Source organism: Podarcis liolepis (genome assembly GCF_965112155.1).
Source record: "Podarcis liolepis genome assembly, chromosome: 16".
NCBI lineage: Eukaryota > Metazoa > Chordata > Lepidosauria > Squamata > Lacertidae > Podarcis > Podarcis liolepis.
This window is the reverse complement of record NC_139567.1, coordinates 27286304-27304618: the sequence shown is the minus strand read 5'-3', so window position 1 is coordinate 27304618 and position 18315 is coordinate 27286304. Positions and strand designations below refer to the sequence as shown.

The window sequence follows — 18315 nt, the reverse complement described above, 5'->3', positions numbered from 1 at the left end:
CCACTTTTGTCTCTGGACACCATGGGCATAAGAAGAGCCTGGGATGGATCAGGCCAATGACCCATCTATAATAGCATCCTGTTTCTCACAGTGGCCAACCAGATGCCATAAAGGGAAACTCACAAGCAAGAGAACTCTCCTCTCCTGTGGTTTCCAGCAGCAAGTACACAGAAGCATCGCTTCCTCCAGCTGTAGAGGCAGGACACAGCCATAGTGGCTAGTAATCATCAATAGCCCTCTCCTCCTCCATTAATTTTTCCAATTCTCTCTTAAATCTACCCAGGTTGGTGGTCATCCAAGGGCATGTGGTCCTTGGAAGCTTCCCCATGAGGGGTTGTGGCCCTCAGGCTGAAAAAGGATTCCCTATCTCTAGTGTGGAGGACTGAGAGGCAGTTTTCCTCCCTCTCTCAGAATACTAGAACTGGGAGTCACCTAATAAAGCTGAACAGCGGGAGATGCAGAAGCAGGCAAAAGGAAGTTCATCTTCCCACTACAGTGCATAACTCATTTGTGGAATCTGCTGCCCACAAGGTTGTGGGTGGTGATGCCCAGTTGTCTGGGTGGCTTAAAAGAGGGATTAGGGAGGAAAATCATGGAGGGAAAGCCTGCCAATGGCTGCTTGCCATGATGGCAGTATGCAATCCTCCAAGATCAGGGGCCACAGAATATCAGTTGATGGGGAGCAACAGCAGGCAGTGACATAGTGAGGGGGCACAAGAGCGGTTGCCCCAGGCACAAAATTCTTAGGAGTGCACAATTTCAACAGCCGGTGCTGCCTCAATACAGCTGTGCACTTCAAGAGCTCTGTTGAAAACCAGTGAACCAGCAAGTGACCTCCCCAGACAACAGAATTACTCTTCTTTTCTTATTTCCTTGGCTTCAGTCTCCTGGGTGATGCACAGTTGAATGCACATGCGTGCTCTGTTTTGTTCCCTGCTACCCACCCCTGCCATGCCCCTGGCACTGGCAACCCATGTTATGCCACTGACAGCAGGAAGGGGCTATTGCCTTCAGGCCCTGCTCATTGTGTTCCCAAAGCCATCAATTCACCTACTGCAGAAAACAGGATGCTGGTCCAGTAAGGCACAGGAATCTGACTTATACCGAGTCAGACTATTGGTCCATCTAGCTTAGTATTGCAAGCAGCTCTTCAGGCAGGGGAGTCTCTCCCACCTTTACCCGGAGGTGCCATTGAGGACCAAACCTGGAACCTTCAGCATGCCCAGCAGATGCTCTGCCACTGAGTTCTGGTCCTTCCCCACGAACGTATTTGTATGTTTAACACAGATGCCCAGGGATGCAGGTGCCTGCAGGATGAATCAAATCTTCACATTTCAAGTTTGATGCCTGGTTTTAATGTTAAGGTTTTGGCAAGTGTCAGATTTAGAGGGGTTTGTGGGTTTGGTTTTTTTAAACAAAACAAAACAATGTAGCCCTGATTTTAACAGCTTTTCCAATCATAGGAGGCATCTGCTTTCAGACGTCCAGGGGAAATGGGCAGTTGTGGCAGGACCTTCCTCTCCAGGTAGCTGGGGAGTTGGAAGGAGGAAATCATTTCTTGTCTCCCCCTCTCCTCCCTCGGATTCTCAGGTTTCCTCCTCCTGCCTTCTGCAAGGGCGAGTGTCCACACACAAAGCAGATGGTGTGAACCTTGGCCAGGATGTGGCTGGCTTGCAGGCTTGACCCTGGCAGGGTTACACGCATCTGGTGTAGCTTTCCCCCTGCCTTTGGGGGGCAATCTGATTAGAATGCGAGAAGCGAGAAACAACGCAGAGCCAGGAAGCGGATCCAACAGAGCAAAGGCTTTACTTGCAGGCTTTTGCAAAGAGCCGGGAGTCCCAGGAGCAACCAAGATGCCTCTTTTATGGATTATGCAGGGAGGGTGACGGAAGAAGCGAAGACACCACTTGTGACCCACCAGGCCAAGCCACAGTCTACCAGCTGTGTGTTCGGGGGCCTGCCAAGCCATTGGCGCTGCTCTTCAGACTGTTTTCTGCTAGCCCACGCATCCAGGACAAAGAGGAGAGGTTTATCAAGCCCCTTGTGGGCCGCAGTACGCTGTTGATGAGCTGTGTTTGACCAGACATTGTGCAGGCATCCGCCGCAAGATGCAAGTCGAAAGGGGTTGTGCAATGAGCATCCTGGACAGGCTTGGGGAAATCTGATCTGGGGTGTGTGATGGGAAGCTTCAAGGAACGTCAATGAACACCTGAAGCTGCCTTGTTCTGAATGTTATATTAGCCTAGTATTGTTTACCATGATGGGCAGTGGCTTTCTGGCATCTCTCGTGTCTAAGGATCATAGCTCAATGGTACAGCATCAGCCTTGCATGCAGAAGGTGCCAGGTGCAATTTCCAGTAGGGTTGGCAGAGACCCCTGCATGAAATTTTAAGGATGTGTAATATGTGGCTACACGGCTACACCCTCCCGCTGTCAGGGCACCGTGAGAGTGGCTCTCAGAGTCCTCTCTAGCAGACTTACAGGAAAACTCTGAGGTTCAGCTCCTATCATGTGCCTATCTAGCAAACATGCATTGTTGGTTTGACTGCAGTGTAAATATCCCACAATGTAGACTACTGTAGTCTAATTGTGCTCAACCTTTGCAGACCCAGGACCCACCTTTTGCCCACACATGTGTTTGGGGACCCACTTCTTAATTCCCTACAGTCTGTCTTTATGGTTATAGGGCTGCTGTTGTGACCCACCTTTGGTCAGGCTGGAGAGAAATTGGATTCAGTTCCAAGTGAAAGATGACCCTCCCTGATCTGCTTTGTCCCAATTCATACACAAACCAAAACAGAGCCATCCTTTGACATTTGCACTTCTCTGAATCTTGCAATGCAGCTCGCCAGGAAAGCAATACATTCAAAATGCATATATTGCTGTAAAGTGTTCGTATAAATGCATACATTACTGAAAAGCATTATATGAGGAGAAACTGATCTATCCTCCCTGTTTCTTTTCCTAAAGGCTTTTTGCTGCCTTTGCAAATAATGCCCCTGGAATGACTTGGTCTCCTTCCACTCCTAGGTTTAGGGTGGCAGTGGCCCTGGAATGTGCTGGGTGCCTCTCCAACGTCTGCTATCATCAGTCTGAAGTGCAAACTCACAGCGAATTTCTGTATGGAGTTTGGTGACTGACTAGGGACGCCGGCTCCCTCGGCCAATAAAGCGAGATGAGCGCCACAACCCCAGAGTCGGTCATGACTGGACCTAATGGGCAGGGGTCCCTTTACCTTTACCTTTTTAGGGATGGAGGAGCAAATTGATACAGTTTACATTTAAAGCCAAATCTATTCAATTCACATGCTCTGAAACAATATGAAAACCGAAACACAGACATCCTTCAAAATATGCACTCATCTGGATTTTATGATGCAGTTCCCCAACCAAACAGTGTTTACAAAAACACATATATTTAAAGGAAGTGTGCTTAAATAGGAATATATTAGTGAAAATAGCATGCAAAAGTGCAGGCAAACTGTGTTCAAAATTGCATACAAAAAATATGTTTGAGGCTGGAGGAACACTGCCCAGCTGTGAGGCGTGAAGGCCGCTCCCTGCAAGGCCCTTTCCTCCTGACCTAGGGGGCTGGGCCCACACTCACCAGCCCCATTGAAGAGGCTCCTCATGAGGTTGGAGGAACATCACCTGGCTAATGTTTTATTGATTGATTGATTTTAACATGCTGTACCCCACTTTGACATTTTAAATAAATAAATAAATAAATAAATAAATGTTTATTAGGAGACATTTGCACTAAAATGTAATAATATTTTTTTAAGTTTAAAAAAATGCAACTTGCCGTAGAAGCGTGGGAATTTAAGAACGGAAACATGAGAAACAGAGAGAACTGAAATTGCCAGATCCTTCCATCCCTATGGCTGACCAAATAATTTAGATTCCATACTCAGCCCCCCATGAAATCATTGGAGAGGTGATTGGTTGGACACCTTGGTTCACTGTGAACTTTGTTGTCCAAAGGCTGTTGGAAATATTCTCTGTGGTTTTCAAACGACAACTGTTTCTCCTTCTAGGACACGTGTTCAACATGCCCCATGACAACGTGAAGGTCTGTGAGGAGGTCTTTGGAAGGCTGAGGACCAACCACATGATGTCTCCCACTCTTATCCAGATTGACCGCATCAGCCCTTGGTCGGCTTGCAGCGCTGCCATCATCACTGACTTCCTGGACAGCGGACATGGTGAGCAGGGGATAGGGAGTAGGTAGGTGAAAAGGGGCAAGCGAAGGAGGCATTTGGATGCCAGGACTGGGTGCCACCCTGTGTATTGCTTTGTTGTCAAAGCTAGCCAGAATTAGGAGGTACCTTACTTTGAAATTTGCTGGGCATCCATAGCAGCAAATGCTAAATAGTTTCAGTCACAAACATGGAGGCAAAGGGGAGCTTATAGGAGCATTCTTCCAGGCCTGAAGAATAGCAATGGAATGGCATGTCTGGAAGACCAAGGAGATTGGTTAGGCAAAAGCTTCTGCTCTGCAGTTCCCATTCTTCTTCCTGGCAATAATGAAGGCTGGAGCTTATGAAGAGAAAACATATGGAGGCTACTGAGTGCAGCATTTGTATTCTTCCACCGCCAGTGAACTGAGTCCTCCTTGCCTCTTGGTTGTCATCCAGTCATGGCATTTGATATGAGTGCAAGTCTCTCCCTGCCTCCTTCCTCCAGACCACCATTTGGTCAGAAGCTGCCGGGAAGATTGACATATAAGGCACTACCTTTCTATAGAGCTGCCGCTGAATTTTGCCCAAAGTGTAATTTTAAGGTGGATATTGGAGGTTCCTCCTCAGGTAAAGCCCCCCATGGATTTTGAAGTCTCCTGCTCAGGTGGAGCACCCAACCATTTCAGTAAGGTTCTGCAGATCTCTACAGACTTTGGCCCACAGAAAATATGAATGTGTATTGTTGGTCAAACAGTACACTTTGCGTGCCATCCTTTGTCCCTTGCCAGCACTGCTGGGGATCGAAGAGCTGGTGAAGGAAGCCTTTATTTATTGCACAAAGTTGCTGGGACCTGGGCTTAGAATTGCCAAAGGATTTTGCCTAAAGTGAATCTGAAGGTGCTTGCTTGAGAAAAAACATCTGAGACATCGCCGGTCAATCAAAACCTTTTATCAAGGTTAGGGGAACTTCTCCAGTGAGTTCTGTACATCACTACCATGTTATTGTGCAGTCAAAATGGTGGTGTGGCTCTGCTTTTAATGAGTGTGAGGCATGAGGCCTCAGCAAATGATGGGCCTAGAGAGCAAGGGTTGTCAGAGAGGCTTCACTCCAACTGCCTCCAAGGTTGGAGTCATCAAGCACTGACCCAGATGACTTGGCCTGCTCCTCTGGCTTTGTTAAACAGTTTATACCGGGAGGGCTGCAAGTCTTTAAAAATGTAAAACCTGAATGCTGCTTGAAACAGCTGTGTTACCAGAATTGTGTTACGACAGCTCAGCTGAAGTTCTGTTTCACTGGTTTTTGAAGCCTTCCTATATTAATTTAATTCGTGAGATTTTTACACCCCCTTCCAATACAGATGTCCATAGCAGTATACTATATAATACTGCAAGTCAGAAACAACAGATCAACTAATAATCTATTTATTTATTTTTTAAATGTTATAAAAGTAAAATGGACAAGTAAACAATCAGCAGATGGGGGAAAGCCTTTTAGCAGACCCAGTTGGTTGAAAGCGCTGCAGTAAAGGAAGGTCTTACCTGCTCCTGGAAGGAAGGCCTTACTGGGCTTTGGTCCATGTGAGTGGGAATGGGGAGCTGGTTCCCCTGACTCTTTCCCTGCCAGCTCCGATTCATGTTTGCAGGTGTAAGATGGTATAGTCCTTCGAGGTCTGTACCACCTCCATTTTGTAGATGATGATTCAAAACGTGAGACTTTGTTGCATCAGAGAGACATACAATCCCAAAACTTCTTCTTGACGATGCGAGGTTTGCCATTTAAAAAAATAAAAACAAATCAGGGCCTTTTTTTTTTTTAGAAACAGACTCATCCCAAGATGGAACTGGCCGTCTCTGGATTGAGCAATCTATTTATTTGCGCTAGTATTGCAATTTAGGGCAGAGTTCCCTCGACTGAGACTGCAAGTTCCATATGGACTGTCACCTTTAAAATGCACTTAATTTATTTCCTTTGTAGCTCATCTTTCCTGGAATTCAAGGAGAGGTTCCTAGAGTTCTTAGGTGGTTCCTCATGTGGGAACCCCCGCCTTAGTTTCATGTGACTTGAGACCACATCCTGGAATGACACCCACAGAGCAGAGCTGGGGAACCTCCAGATGCAATTCCCACCACTCCTGGCCACTGGCCAGGCTGGCTGGGGTTGATGGGAGCTGGAGTCCAAAAGCATCTGAAGGGCCACAGATTAGCCACTTGCCATATTTGGATACAAAGCCTTTGACTTACATTCACTGGTCTTGAATGTCTCACTGGCTTCTTTTCATAGAATTGCAGAGTTGGAAGGGACCCTCTGCTTATCAACCTCCAAGGAAGGAAAGTCCACAACCTTCTGACGGAGTCCATTCTGCTGCTGAACAGCTCTTACTGTCAGAAAGTTCTTCCTGATGTTTAGCCAGAATCTCCTTTCTTGTAACTTGAATACATTGCTTCAGGTCCTAGCCTCCAGAGCAGGAGAAAACAAGCTTGCTTCATCCTCCACATGACGGCCTTTGAGATATCGGAATATGGCTATACATATCTCCTCTCATCCAGGCTAAACATATCCAGTTTCCAGACCCTTGACCATCTTGGTCACCCTCCTCTGCACAGCTTCCAGCTTGTCAACATCCTTCTTAAACTGTGGCGCCAGAACAGGACATAGTATTTCAGGTGTTCAGGTATTCTGACCAAGGTAGTATAGAGCAGTGCCCTTGATCATCATCATCAACATCGTCATTATTTGTTGAATTTATATACCGCAGGTCTCATAATCATGTTGAAAGTGATCTGATTTTCTGTACAGTCCCTCTGGGAGCCGTTCTGTACGACATCTGCGACATACATCCAATGGAGCTGTGTGCAGGCGTTAGCAGAGTTCGGCATAAAGCCAGACTGTTTAGGAACGTGGTAACTTATTTTCTTGGGGAAGCTGTCAAAATCTGTGAAGTCTCTCTTTTGCTGACTCCCTCCCTGTTCCCCTCCTCTTCCTCCCTCTTCCAGGCGACTGCCTCTTGGATGAACCCACCAAGCCCATCCCACTGCCTGAAGACCTCCCTGGTTCCAACTACAACCTCAACCAGCAGTGTGAGCTGGCCTTTGGCACGGGCTCCAAGCCCTGCCCATACATGCAGTATTGCACCAAGCTGTGGTGCACAGGGAAGGCACGGGGACACATCATGTGCCAGACGCGCCATTTCCCTTGGGCAGATGGCACCAGCTGTGGAGAAGGGAGGTTCTGCCTGAAGGGTGTCTGTGTCGAGAGGCATAACATCAGTAAGTACCGGGTGAGTACCTGTTGGCTCCGTACTGAGGATGTGGTTTGGGGAGGGCTGATATCTGTGGAGGTCTAGACCTGGGTAGGCAAACTAAGTCCCGGGGGCCAGATCCGGCCCAATCGCCTTTTAAATCTGGCCTGCGGACAGTCTGGGAATCAGCGTGTTTTTACATGAGTAGAATGTGTCCTTTTTATTTAAAATGCATCTCTGGGTTATTTGTGGGGCCTGCCTGGTGTTTTTACATGAGTAGAATGTGTGACTTTATTTAAAATGCATCTCTAGGTTATTTCCGGGGCATAGGAATTTGTTCATTTTTTCCCCTTCAGAATATAGTCCGGCCCCCCACAAGGTCTGAGGGACAGTGGACCGGCCCCCTGCTGAAAAAGTTTGCTGACCCCTGGTCTAGACTTATGTGTTACGAAGCTCTAAATCATGTAAACGAAACAGATGTGTGAAACACATTTTAACCTCTTCCATTGACTAAACCGAGGGCTTTAGAGAATTTGAATCTTTGACAGGCTTCTGAGATTTCACTGGCCATCACTGACACGCTTCCTCTTTTACAGGCGTAACAGCTAGAAACTTGCTTTAAACAAACAAACAAACAAACAAACAAAAACAAACAAACCCTAAAAGCTGAGCTTCTCAAAACGCTGAATTCTCCACCCAGTATTAACTGCATGCTTGCACAGAATCAAGGAGTTCACAAGTTCTGCATGAAGGGGTTCCCCAGAGGTAGTGATGCTAGAAACCTATCCCTTTTCTTTCCACTGATTTTTATTTTTTTATTTTTTTGCCATTGTATGTTTGGGATGCTTAGCAGCGAGAGCAGATTGCAATTTGTGCAGTGCTGATCTCAATCCTTGCTCCACGTTGCATGTGCCTGATTTTTGTTGGAGGGGCACACAATTAAGGTTGAAGTGGATTGGTCGATGGATCAATTGATCACATTTGCATTGGAATAAAAACAGCTTCCGAGCAGAAAGCAGTGTTGCATGCTTGTGCCTTAGCAGGCAGGCATCAGAAGAGGCATTGCCTCTTGTGTGAGGAAGAAGGGGTGCTACTGGAGAGGATGCTTGCCATCTGCAGACTTTTACAGTGGTACGTTGGTTTAAGAACAGCTTAGTTTATGAACAACTTGGATTAAGAACACTGCAAACCCGGAAGTAGGTATTTTGGTTTGTGAACTTTGCCTTGGAAGCAGAACATGTTCTGCTTCCTGTTGAGTGTGTTCCATTTGTAAATTGAGTCCCCTGCTCCTATGGGAAAGCATGCCTTGGTTTAAGAACGCTTTGGTTTAAGAACGGACTTCCGGAACGGATTAAGTTCATAAACCAAGGTACCACTGTACAATGACTGCACCAGCACCATCATCCAGAGTACCAGAGTACTATTTTAGCCCATCACAAGGGATTAAATTAATTACATATTGATTTAATTACATAATGAATTTTCATAATTGCATGTCATCAGGGCTTTTTCACTCAGTTCCGGCACCTGTCAGGTGTTCATGATGAGTTCTGGCACCTCTTTTTCAAGAAAAACAGCACTGCATGTCATGTCATCTACAAGTGTGGCCATATCTGGACCAGGGATGGGGAACCTGTGGCTCTCCAGGTGTTGCTAGACTACAACTCCCATCATCCCCTGGTCATTGGTTGTGCTGGCTGTGTCTGTTGGGAGTTGGAGTCTGACATCTGAAGGGGGCCACAGGTTACCCATCAATGCAATGCAAGATTGAATTGTTGGGCACTGCATGAGCAACTGACTTGATTAATTGCTTGCTGGCTTGCTTTCTTGTCCTTTGCTTGCAGAGCAGGAGATAATATTATTGAAGCTACTGACTACATAGAAGGGTGTTTTGCACATGCTCAAAAGATAGCCTTTTCTTGCTTAACATGGCTTGAGCAAACCATGGCATACAAAGTTCATGTTGTTGTTGTTGTTGTTGTTGTTGTTGTTGTTGTTGTTGTTGTTGTTGTTGTTGTTGTTATCAAGGCTAGTGAAAAATTCTAAGTAGAAATGTGATGAATATAATTAAGCTGTGGTATTGGCTGTGGGTTTCACGTCTGCCTCTCTGCGGTGTGCCTTGGCAGGTGGATGGCAACTGGGGGAAATGGGCGCCCTATGGCCAGTGCTCTCGGACCTGTGGCGGAGGAGTCCAGCTGGCAAAGCGGGAATGCAACAACCCGCCCCCTGCCAACGAAGGGAAGTACTGCGAAGGAGTGAGAGTGAAGTACCGCTCCTGCAGTCTGGACCCCTGCTCTGATTCAGGTGAGCTTTGCAAAGGGGTGGGCCTGGCTGAGAGCCAGCGAATGGTCTGAGACCACCTGAGGCTGCAGCTTGGGTGGAGCCAGTGAATGGTTTCGGAGCATCTTCTTGCCACCTGCACCAGCTTCTGCTGCCACCACCACCAAATGATTGACAATGCCTGTCACTGGACAGCAATGTGTGGACTGAACATTTGTGACTGTTGCTTTATGCATATTTTCATTTTGCAGTTGTTTTAATTACTTTTTAATTTTGTTGTACATTGCCCTGTGCTATGTTTGAAGAAGAGTGATTCAGTAATAATAATAATAATTAATAAATATCTGAGGCTGAAGCACCGATGAATCTAAGCAGATGATGAGACAGGCAAATCCTGGATGAGAGACTTCTGGGGGGAAATAAATCACAAGAGCAGGATACAGTAAAAGCAAACATATAGTATATGATTTCTCATATTAAAAATATATGGGAAATGAAACTCAGTGCTATTTTTTCCACATAAATTTTTATTAGTTTTCCAATATTCCCCCAACAGTAGCCGAATTATAACAATGTCAAAACTCAGTACAGTGGTACCTCGGGTTGAGTACTTAATTCGTTCCAGAGGTCCGCTCTTAACCTGAAACTGTTCTTAACCTGAAGCACCACTTTAGCTAATGGGACCTCCTCCTGCTGCCGCGCTCTGGAGCACGATTTTTGTTCTCATCCTGAAGCACTATTTCTGGGTTAGCGGAGTCTGTAACCTGAAGCGTATGTAACCCAAGGCACCACTGTACTTTGTTGGTCCCCTGCAGTCATTCCAAACTGTACCTTAAATACCAGACTCTGACCATTGGGCCACGCTCTCTGGGACTGATGAGAGCTGGAATCCAACTGCACCTGGAGGGCAACAGGTTCTTGTATCCCTGCTCTGCCTATGTAAACTCATTTATACGACATGCTTCTTTTATGAGACTTTGGCCCTCCTTCAAGTGTAACCTGCACCATATAATGCATGCAGCAAAGTGACCTGCCTTCTTCAAAACAATGGCCACTTCTTCAAAACAATGGACTCCAGGCTGGGCTGGAAACACTTCTGTCTGAACCCTGGAGAGCCGTGTAGGCAATACTAAACCCAATAGACCAACAATCTGAGTTAATATAAGGCAAGCTTCCTATGTTCCTTTGGACAACTCCAGCTCCCATCAGCCCAAGCAAGCAATAGCAATAGCAATAGCAATAGCCAGAGATGATGAGTATTGTAGTTCAACCACATCTGGAGGGCCACAGGCCTCAAAGATTTTTCTCAACCACTGCCTACTATCGTGAGCATGTGTGAAATAGACATGGCAGGTCAAACACTGGGGATGGCTCTGACACTCAGCGGAGAGTCGCTACATGATGGCATAACCTGATAACTTGTTTGCATGTGTGAATCAGCCCCAAAGGGTTGTTTCTTTTTCTTTTTTTAACTGCATGAAATTGTTTTCACACAGTCCCCGGGAAGAGCTTTCGGGAAGAACAGTGTGAGGCTTTCAATGGCTACAACCACAGCACAAACCGGCTCACGGCCACAGTCTCCTGGGTCCCCAAGTATTCCGGAGTGTCTCCTCGCGACAAGTGTAAGCTGATCTGCAGAGCGAATGGAACCGGGTACTTCTACGTCTTGGCTCCTAAGGTGAGTTGGGATCCCAAACCGTGGTCTCTTTGGTAAATTGGGAGAGGAAGGCCGATGTGGGGGCAATGGCTGTTTGCAGAAGGGGAATTATATGCAGTGCAAAATTTAATCAGCGATAATGTGTTTCTGCAAACTTTCAACTAAGAACCAATGAGAATTAATAACTGGAAAGAACTGTCATCAGAGAAAGAACATATGAAGTTGTTTTAATTAAATGTTACTTGAAATAGAAATAAATTTCCCCCCGTTGAGCTAAATGGAGATGCTCTGGAATCACCTGAATGATGTGGATCGTAATCTGGATTAGCGTGAATCATGCACTGTGGTCTAAACCACAGAGCCTAGGGCTTGCCAATCAGAAGGTCAGCGGTTCGAATCCCCGCAACGGGGTGAGCTCCCGTTGTTCGGTCCCAGCTCCTGCCCACTAGCAGTTCGAAAGCATGTCAAAGTGCGAGTAGATAAATAGGTACTGCTCCGGCGGGGAGGTAAACGGCATTTCCGTGCGCTGCTCTGGTTCACCAGAAGTGGCTTAGTCATGCTGGCCACATGACCCGGAAGCTGTCTGCAGTCAAATGCCAGCTCCCTCGGCCTATAGAGCAAGATGAGCGCACAACCCCAGAGTCGTTTCCGACTGGACCTAATAGTCAGGGGTACCTTTACCTTTACCTTACCTACAACCTAGCAATCCTTCACCCCACACATTTGGTACAGCTGGAGTGGAATGCAAACACAACATAAAGGGTGTGTCCCAAACCATTCCATCTTCATGGGTGGAAGATCGGCATTCTGCATTCCAGTACAAGTGTGCATTGTGTTCTGCTATTGTTCAGGACTAGTTCTGGTCATGGTGCCATTCTTTCAAGGGGAGTATAATAGCATACCTGCCTTCCAACCAGATGTCTGTGGGAAACCCACATGTAGGACCAGAGCACAAGAGCTCTCTCCCCTCCTGTGATTTCCAGCAACTGGTCTTCAGAAGCATTGGTGCCCCCAACCAGGAAGTAGAGCATGGCTAGTACTAGGTAGTACCTAGGTTGGTGGCCACTACTGCCTCCTGTTTAACTAGTTGTTGCACGAATAAGTACGTACTTTTATCTGCCCAGGTGGTGGATGGCACGCCATGTTCTCCAGATTCCACCTCGCTGTGCGTCCAGGGCAAATGTATCAAGGCTGGATGCGATGGGAGACTGGGCTCCAAAAAGAAGTATGACAAATGTGGCGTGTGTGGCGGAGACAACAAGACCTGCAAGAAGGTCTCTGGCTTGTTCACCAAACCCATGTGAGTGAGCTTCTTTTTTAAAAACCTCTGCCTGCTTCCATGGAGAGGAATGCAGACACAGCTAAGTGCGGCAGCACCCAGTTTGCGTCCAGAAAGCCCGAGGTCAGATCTCTGACATGCAGTGTAGAAAACCACCTTATGTTACGTCTCACCATAGGTCCATCTAGCTCAGGGATGTCAACACTGACTGGCAGCACCTGTCCAAGCCCTACCCAGAGATGCCAGGGACTGAATCTGAGACCTTCTGCATGCAAAGCAGATGCTCTGTCCCTGAGCTGTGGAAAAGTGTTGGGAAAGAGCCCTGCTTGAGATCCTGGGGGGCTTTCTGTAGACATTACAGAGCTACACCCAACAAATGTCTGATCCAGTCCATAGGAGGCTAGATTGGAATAATGGAGAATAAGCATCAACATTTAGAGTGGGGTGGTGGTGGTGGGGAGATGCTGTTGGACTCCAATTCCCACCAGCTGCATCCAGTCAGGGATGGTGGGAGTTGCAAAGCCACATTGGCTACTATTGCTGCCCAGCTCAAGACATCTTCTGTATGTTTATTTTAAACTTTCTTAGAGAGGGCACAATTTATGTTGCAGAATGACTAACGGCATCTAGTTTAGAATGGAAATGCTGGTTTCAAGGCCAGTTTCAGCTGATGCCCTCTTATGGGGCTCTTGGAGGGCAGGCAGTGGCCCTCTGATTAGCACTGGAAGGTGAGCCTCCATTTAAATTTCCCACAATGCCCTAGAATGACAGTCATACTATACATTTAATGTGCTATGATACTACTTTAAACAGTCATGGCTTCCCTCAGGGAATTCTGGGAGATGTGGTTTGCTAGGAATTTTTATGAAACCCCTATTTCCCTCCCAGAGTTGCAGTTCCCAGAGTTCCCTGCAAAGAGGGAATGATTGTTAAACCACTCTGGGAATGGCAGATCTGTGACGGGGTCTCCGAACAACTCTCAGCACCATTAACTAAGGACAGTTCTCAGGAAACTTTGGGTGGGAAGGAGTCATGACTGTTTAAAGTAGTATCATAGTGCTCTAAATGTTTGATGGCAGCCTCCTGACACCAAAGGCTCACAGCAGGCCTGGGGTGGTGGTGGTGGTGCTAGGATGTAGTCTTCCCATCAACTGCTTGAGGATGCGGTTGCTAATTCTTGGCCCAACTGGCTCATAAACTTCCATCCTGAGGTATCCTGAGACTGAGTTCTGCACTCTATGCAAGCCCTATGATGTGCAAACTTGCTAACTTGTATCACATCTAATCCCCCCCTCTCATCCAGGCATGGCTACAACTTTGTGGTGCTCATCCCAGCTGGAGCTTCCAGCATTGACATCCGGCAGCGGGGCTACAAGGGCTTGGTCAGTGATGACAACTACCTGGCTGTGAAAAACGGGCACGGCAAATACCTCTTGAACGGGCATTTCATCGTCTCAGCAGTAGAGAGGGACCTGATGGTCAAGGGGAGTGTGTTGCGCTACAGTGGAACCGGGACAGCTGTGGAGAGCCTCCAAGCCTTTATGCCCATCCAGGAACCATTGACGGTGGAAGTGTTGTCCGTGGGGAAGATGACCCCGCCTCGCGTCCGATACTCTTTCTACTTGCCCAAAGAAAGCAGGGAGGACAAGTCCTCATACCGCAAAGATGGGAAGCGCCCGCCGGTCCTCACCAACAGTATCCTCACCCTCTCCAACCGCCTCGATCCCGGCAGACCGGATTACAAACGCCCCTCTTACAAGTGGGCCACCACCAGCTGGGAAGACTGCTCGGTCACCTGTGGCAATGGGCTGCAGAAGCGCATGGTGCAGTGTCGCGATGCCCTTGGCCAGGCGGCCTCTGCATGTGATGCCACTCAGCGGCCCACTGACATCAGGATATGTGGGGACCCCTGCCCGGTGTGGGAGGCCTCCTCCTGGTCGCCGTGCTCGAAAACATGTGGCCGGGGTTTCAAGCGACGCATGCTGAAGTGCATGGGCAGGGGGGCTGTCCTGCTGCCCCGCGACCGCTGCAACCTCAGGAAGAAGCCCCAGGAGCTGGACTTTTGCACCCTGAGGCCGTGCTGACCGGGCTGGACCCTCGTATTGACCAAGGCCTAATGAGCATAATTCTGGCTCTTGACGATCAAGTGGCTGAAAGTATAAAAAAAAAGAAACAAAAATAGCCTCCGGGGGGAGGGAAGGAGGGAAAAGGGAGTTGATTGAGTGGAGGGGATCAGTTACATAGTGCATTTGGACGAAATAAAGGATTCTGAATGGGCCGAAAGAGAGAGAGAATGAGAGCAAGCAAGGGAGAGTGCCAATGAGAAAGGGCTGAGTAGGAGGGTTTGACGATTTGGGCGCTCTGTGGTGAAGCAGGAATAAACAACTACCTCGAAGCTGCCAAACCACCCAATCTCTGCCTCGTATGGCACAACCTGCAGTCATGAAGTAGAAAGGCAAGATCGGAGATTGAGAGAAATTGCCGTCCAAGATGGACCAGAGACAATGGCGGCCGTTCCTTAGAGTCATGGCCCCAGCCTATTCCGAAATACAAAGGGGTCATCTCCTATTGGGGACCCATCACCCCAACACCCTCCCATTGTAAAGGACCATAAGGGATTACCATTGCACCCACAGCAAAATGCAAGGCTTTCCAACCGGTACAGTAAGGTACCTCCAAGGCCGACCAGCCCTGATGCGTTGTGGGTCTCTAGAAATTCCCATCCCCTTGTTGCTTTCCGGCTTCTGTGCAGGGCTGACGATGGATGGGTTGCTTTACTTCTGTTCATGTTTACGGGCCAAACGTGTAGGTTTAAATGGTGCTTGACCTCTTTTTCTATTCTTTTTTGTCTTTCTTGGTTGAAGTAAACCATTTGTTTGTTGACTATTTCCCTTGGAACAACCCCTATAGCAGTTTGAGGGGGCTTTTTATCTCTCCAACACATGCACAAGGGAGTGAGAAAACCCAGATTCTTCTCTTCTCTTCTTAGGAGTTATTCATAAGCCACACCTCTTCCAAATTCATTGCTGTATTATGAGTATTTCCAGAGATTGCAGTAAGCCTCTGCAAAATACCTGTGAATCTGAATGCCTCTTTCTCTGAAGTGCTCTGGATATTTGCCAAGCTGACTTTGTACTGTGCATGAAAAATCTTTAAGGGCCAAATTGAGTTTCCTGCAGCCATCCTTGTGTGCTACTTGAACAATTTGCAGGGAAGGGGGAAATCATACGGTCAGGTGGATGCCTGGGGCTAAGTCAACCATTATACTAAGGATATACTGAAGAGGTGGTCCCCATTACTCCACTTCTGATATCTGGAGCTTATTAGTGTGATATTGCACCTTAAGGTTTTCGTCTTTAACTCTCCAGGCTGGAATGCTATGGTTGTTCCCTTATAGTGAGAATCGCGTGCTTGTTCCCACCATGAGACGAGAGGCCATAGCTTAGTGGTAGAGCATCTGCTTGGCATGCGGAAGGTCCCAGGTTCAATCCCTGGCAACTCCAAATTGGACTGGGAGAAGCCCTGGTTTGAAATTCTAGGGAATGGCAGTCCCCCCCCCCCAATAAAAAAATGTTGCTGCTGTTAAACAGCAAATCAGCCAGAGATCTCCCAGTCAACCTGCCTTTTGCCCACCCATGTCTTACAGTCCCTATGCCCTTCAGTTCAACTTTGCTAGTGCCTTTTCATGTGTCTGCAAATGGGTGAATCAACACCACCTTTCTCTCCAAGTTATTTTCATTGGATGTAAGGTGGTTAATAGCTTTCATAGCATTGCAGAGTGGTTCATCTAGTCCAGCCTGCTGCAATGCAGCAACCACAGTGAAAGGATCCCTGACAGATAACCCCACCTCCACCTCTGTTTAAGAACCTTCAATGAAGGAGAATCCACCATGTTCCCAGGTGGCCCATTCCACTGCTGAACAGCTCTTAGCACCAGAGGTTTAGTTGGAATCACCTTTCTTATCATTTGAATCAACTGGTTCAGGTCCTCCTCTCTGGAGCAGCAGAAAATTAGCTGCCTCCCTCTCCCATGTGATAGCTGTTTAGATATTTGAAGATGGCTATCATATCACCTCTCAGTCACCTCCAAGTTAAACATGCTCAACTCCCTCATGGGAGTGTTCCTCATAAGGCTTCATTTCCATACCCTTCATCATCTTGATAGAGTCCCTTCCATTTTGTTTGTTTCTCTGCCACATGTAGCAAATAGAGGCACTCTTGATTTCAAAATGGTGCTGATTCTATGGTATTTGGGGATGGGGATTTCTGTTGACTAAAAACAGTGGCATTCCCACTTCTTCCTTAACTGATTGTTTACAAGGTTGTAAAATGGAATTATATATTAAGAGAGGTTGTGAATTCAGGTCGCTGGGCCTGATATTCTGCTTGTCCTCACACGCTTGGTGTATTCCATTGAAACAGAGATCTGCAGCGATATTCAAAAACTTGAGAATGGGATCAGAACCTCTGGGTTTATTTATTTTCTTCTATAGATGGTGAGAAGAAAAAAATTGTGAAGGTATCAGGTTGATAGATATATCTATATTTACAACATGGAGGACATTGGGAAAGTCACTGGGTGGGGCAAAATGGTCCCAGTTGACATTCTTCTCTAAAAGCACCATGTGGCCAAAGTTCTAGAGCTAGGCCCTCAAAATTCTAGACCTGGCTGTCCCTGCGGGCAACCAGTTACACTTGTCAAAACATATTAGTACAGCTCTAGATGACAGAGATGGGGAACCTGTAGTACTCCAGATGTTGATGGACTCTATCAGTCCCAGCCAGCTTAGCCAGTGGCCAAGGATAATCACAGATAGGGGGCCAATAACATTGAGAAGCCACATGTACCTTACCTTAGGCTTTAGGTCTTTGTACACCACAGGTGTACATTGCATTTATATCAGTTTTACCAGGCTTGCAAGTAGTTGCTTGCCTGTCTGCCAGTGAAGAGTAAGGAAAAGAACCACAAAGGAGTAGCAGAGTTACATGTGGTATGATGGGTTAGTACACCTTGCAAATTTACTTGCAATGGTGTAGTTTGGTGTGGAGGAGTCTCGAATAGAAATCTCACCCTTTTGCAGAACTACAGCTCTCTGGGGGAGACAGAAGGATGTGCTCTTAATTCTGTAATGCAGATATCACATCTGTGACTTGTACAGACTTCAAACTGACTTTCTGACTTTTCTGAAAATGCATTTTAATTTGTGTTGGTTTTTTTTTTTTAAACTGTTGTCTTCTGCCATGCCTAGTAATCCAGCCTTTGATGGCTTCAGAGGCGTCCCTTTATCAAAACAGTTGGTTTCCATCAACTATGCAGCACTGACATCCTTGCCCATTGCAGTGTGTTTGGGAAGGGAGGGGCTTTTAATTTTTGTTAAAGATATGATTCTTTTGCAAGATATACAGCAAAAGGATGGAAATGCCTATTGTACTGGCTGCTTTGTGTATACCATGTATACTATGTGTTGGTCTCTGCTGTTTGTGTGTGGATAGCAAACCTAAAATAAAACTGTTAAGTATTTAAACAATCTGGCTGTTGCACAGTTTTTTGGGTCCTGGTGCACATATAATCACAGAAGGGCACATTGCATCTTCTATAATCTATATTACGAACTTTCAGATTTCAAAAGGTTTGTATTCTATTTATCTATACTGTATATTCTGATACCCTACAAGCGGT

The 18315-nt window shown here is 46.8% G+C and overlaps 1 protein-coding gene and 1 long non-coding RNA gene across 2 annotated transcripts in view; one reads left to right on the top strand and one right to left on the bottom strand.

The window, feature by feature from the left end:
* Window positions 1-18163, top strand: part of ADAMTS15 (ADAM metallopeptidase with thrombospondin type 1 motif 15) — a 42432-nt gene extending 24269 nt beyond the window's left edge. Inside the window, exons 3-8 of the mRNA XM_083479126.1 lie at window positions 4037-4204; window positions 7175-7458; window positions 9546-9723; window positions 11196-11377; window positions 12481-12656; window positions 13939-18163. Coding sequence (XP_083335252.1) covers window positions 4037-4204; window positions 7175-7458; window positions 9546-9723; window positions 11196-11377; window positions 12481-12656; window positions 13939-14719 — 1769 coding nt within the window. The 3' untranslated portion in view covers window positions 14720-18163. The remainder of the gene's footprint in view (window positions 1-4036; window positions 4205-7174; window positions 7459-9545; window positions 9724-11195; window positions 11378-12480; window positions 12657-13938) is intronic.
* The window catches only part of LOC310695334, a 524598-nt gene that overhangs the window by 88231 nt on the left and 418052 nt on the right, over window positions 1-18315 (bottom strand). The window lies entirely within an intron of this gene.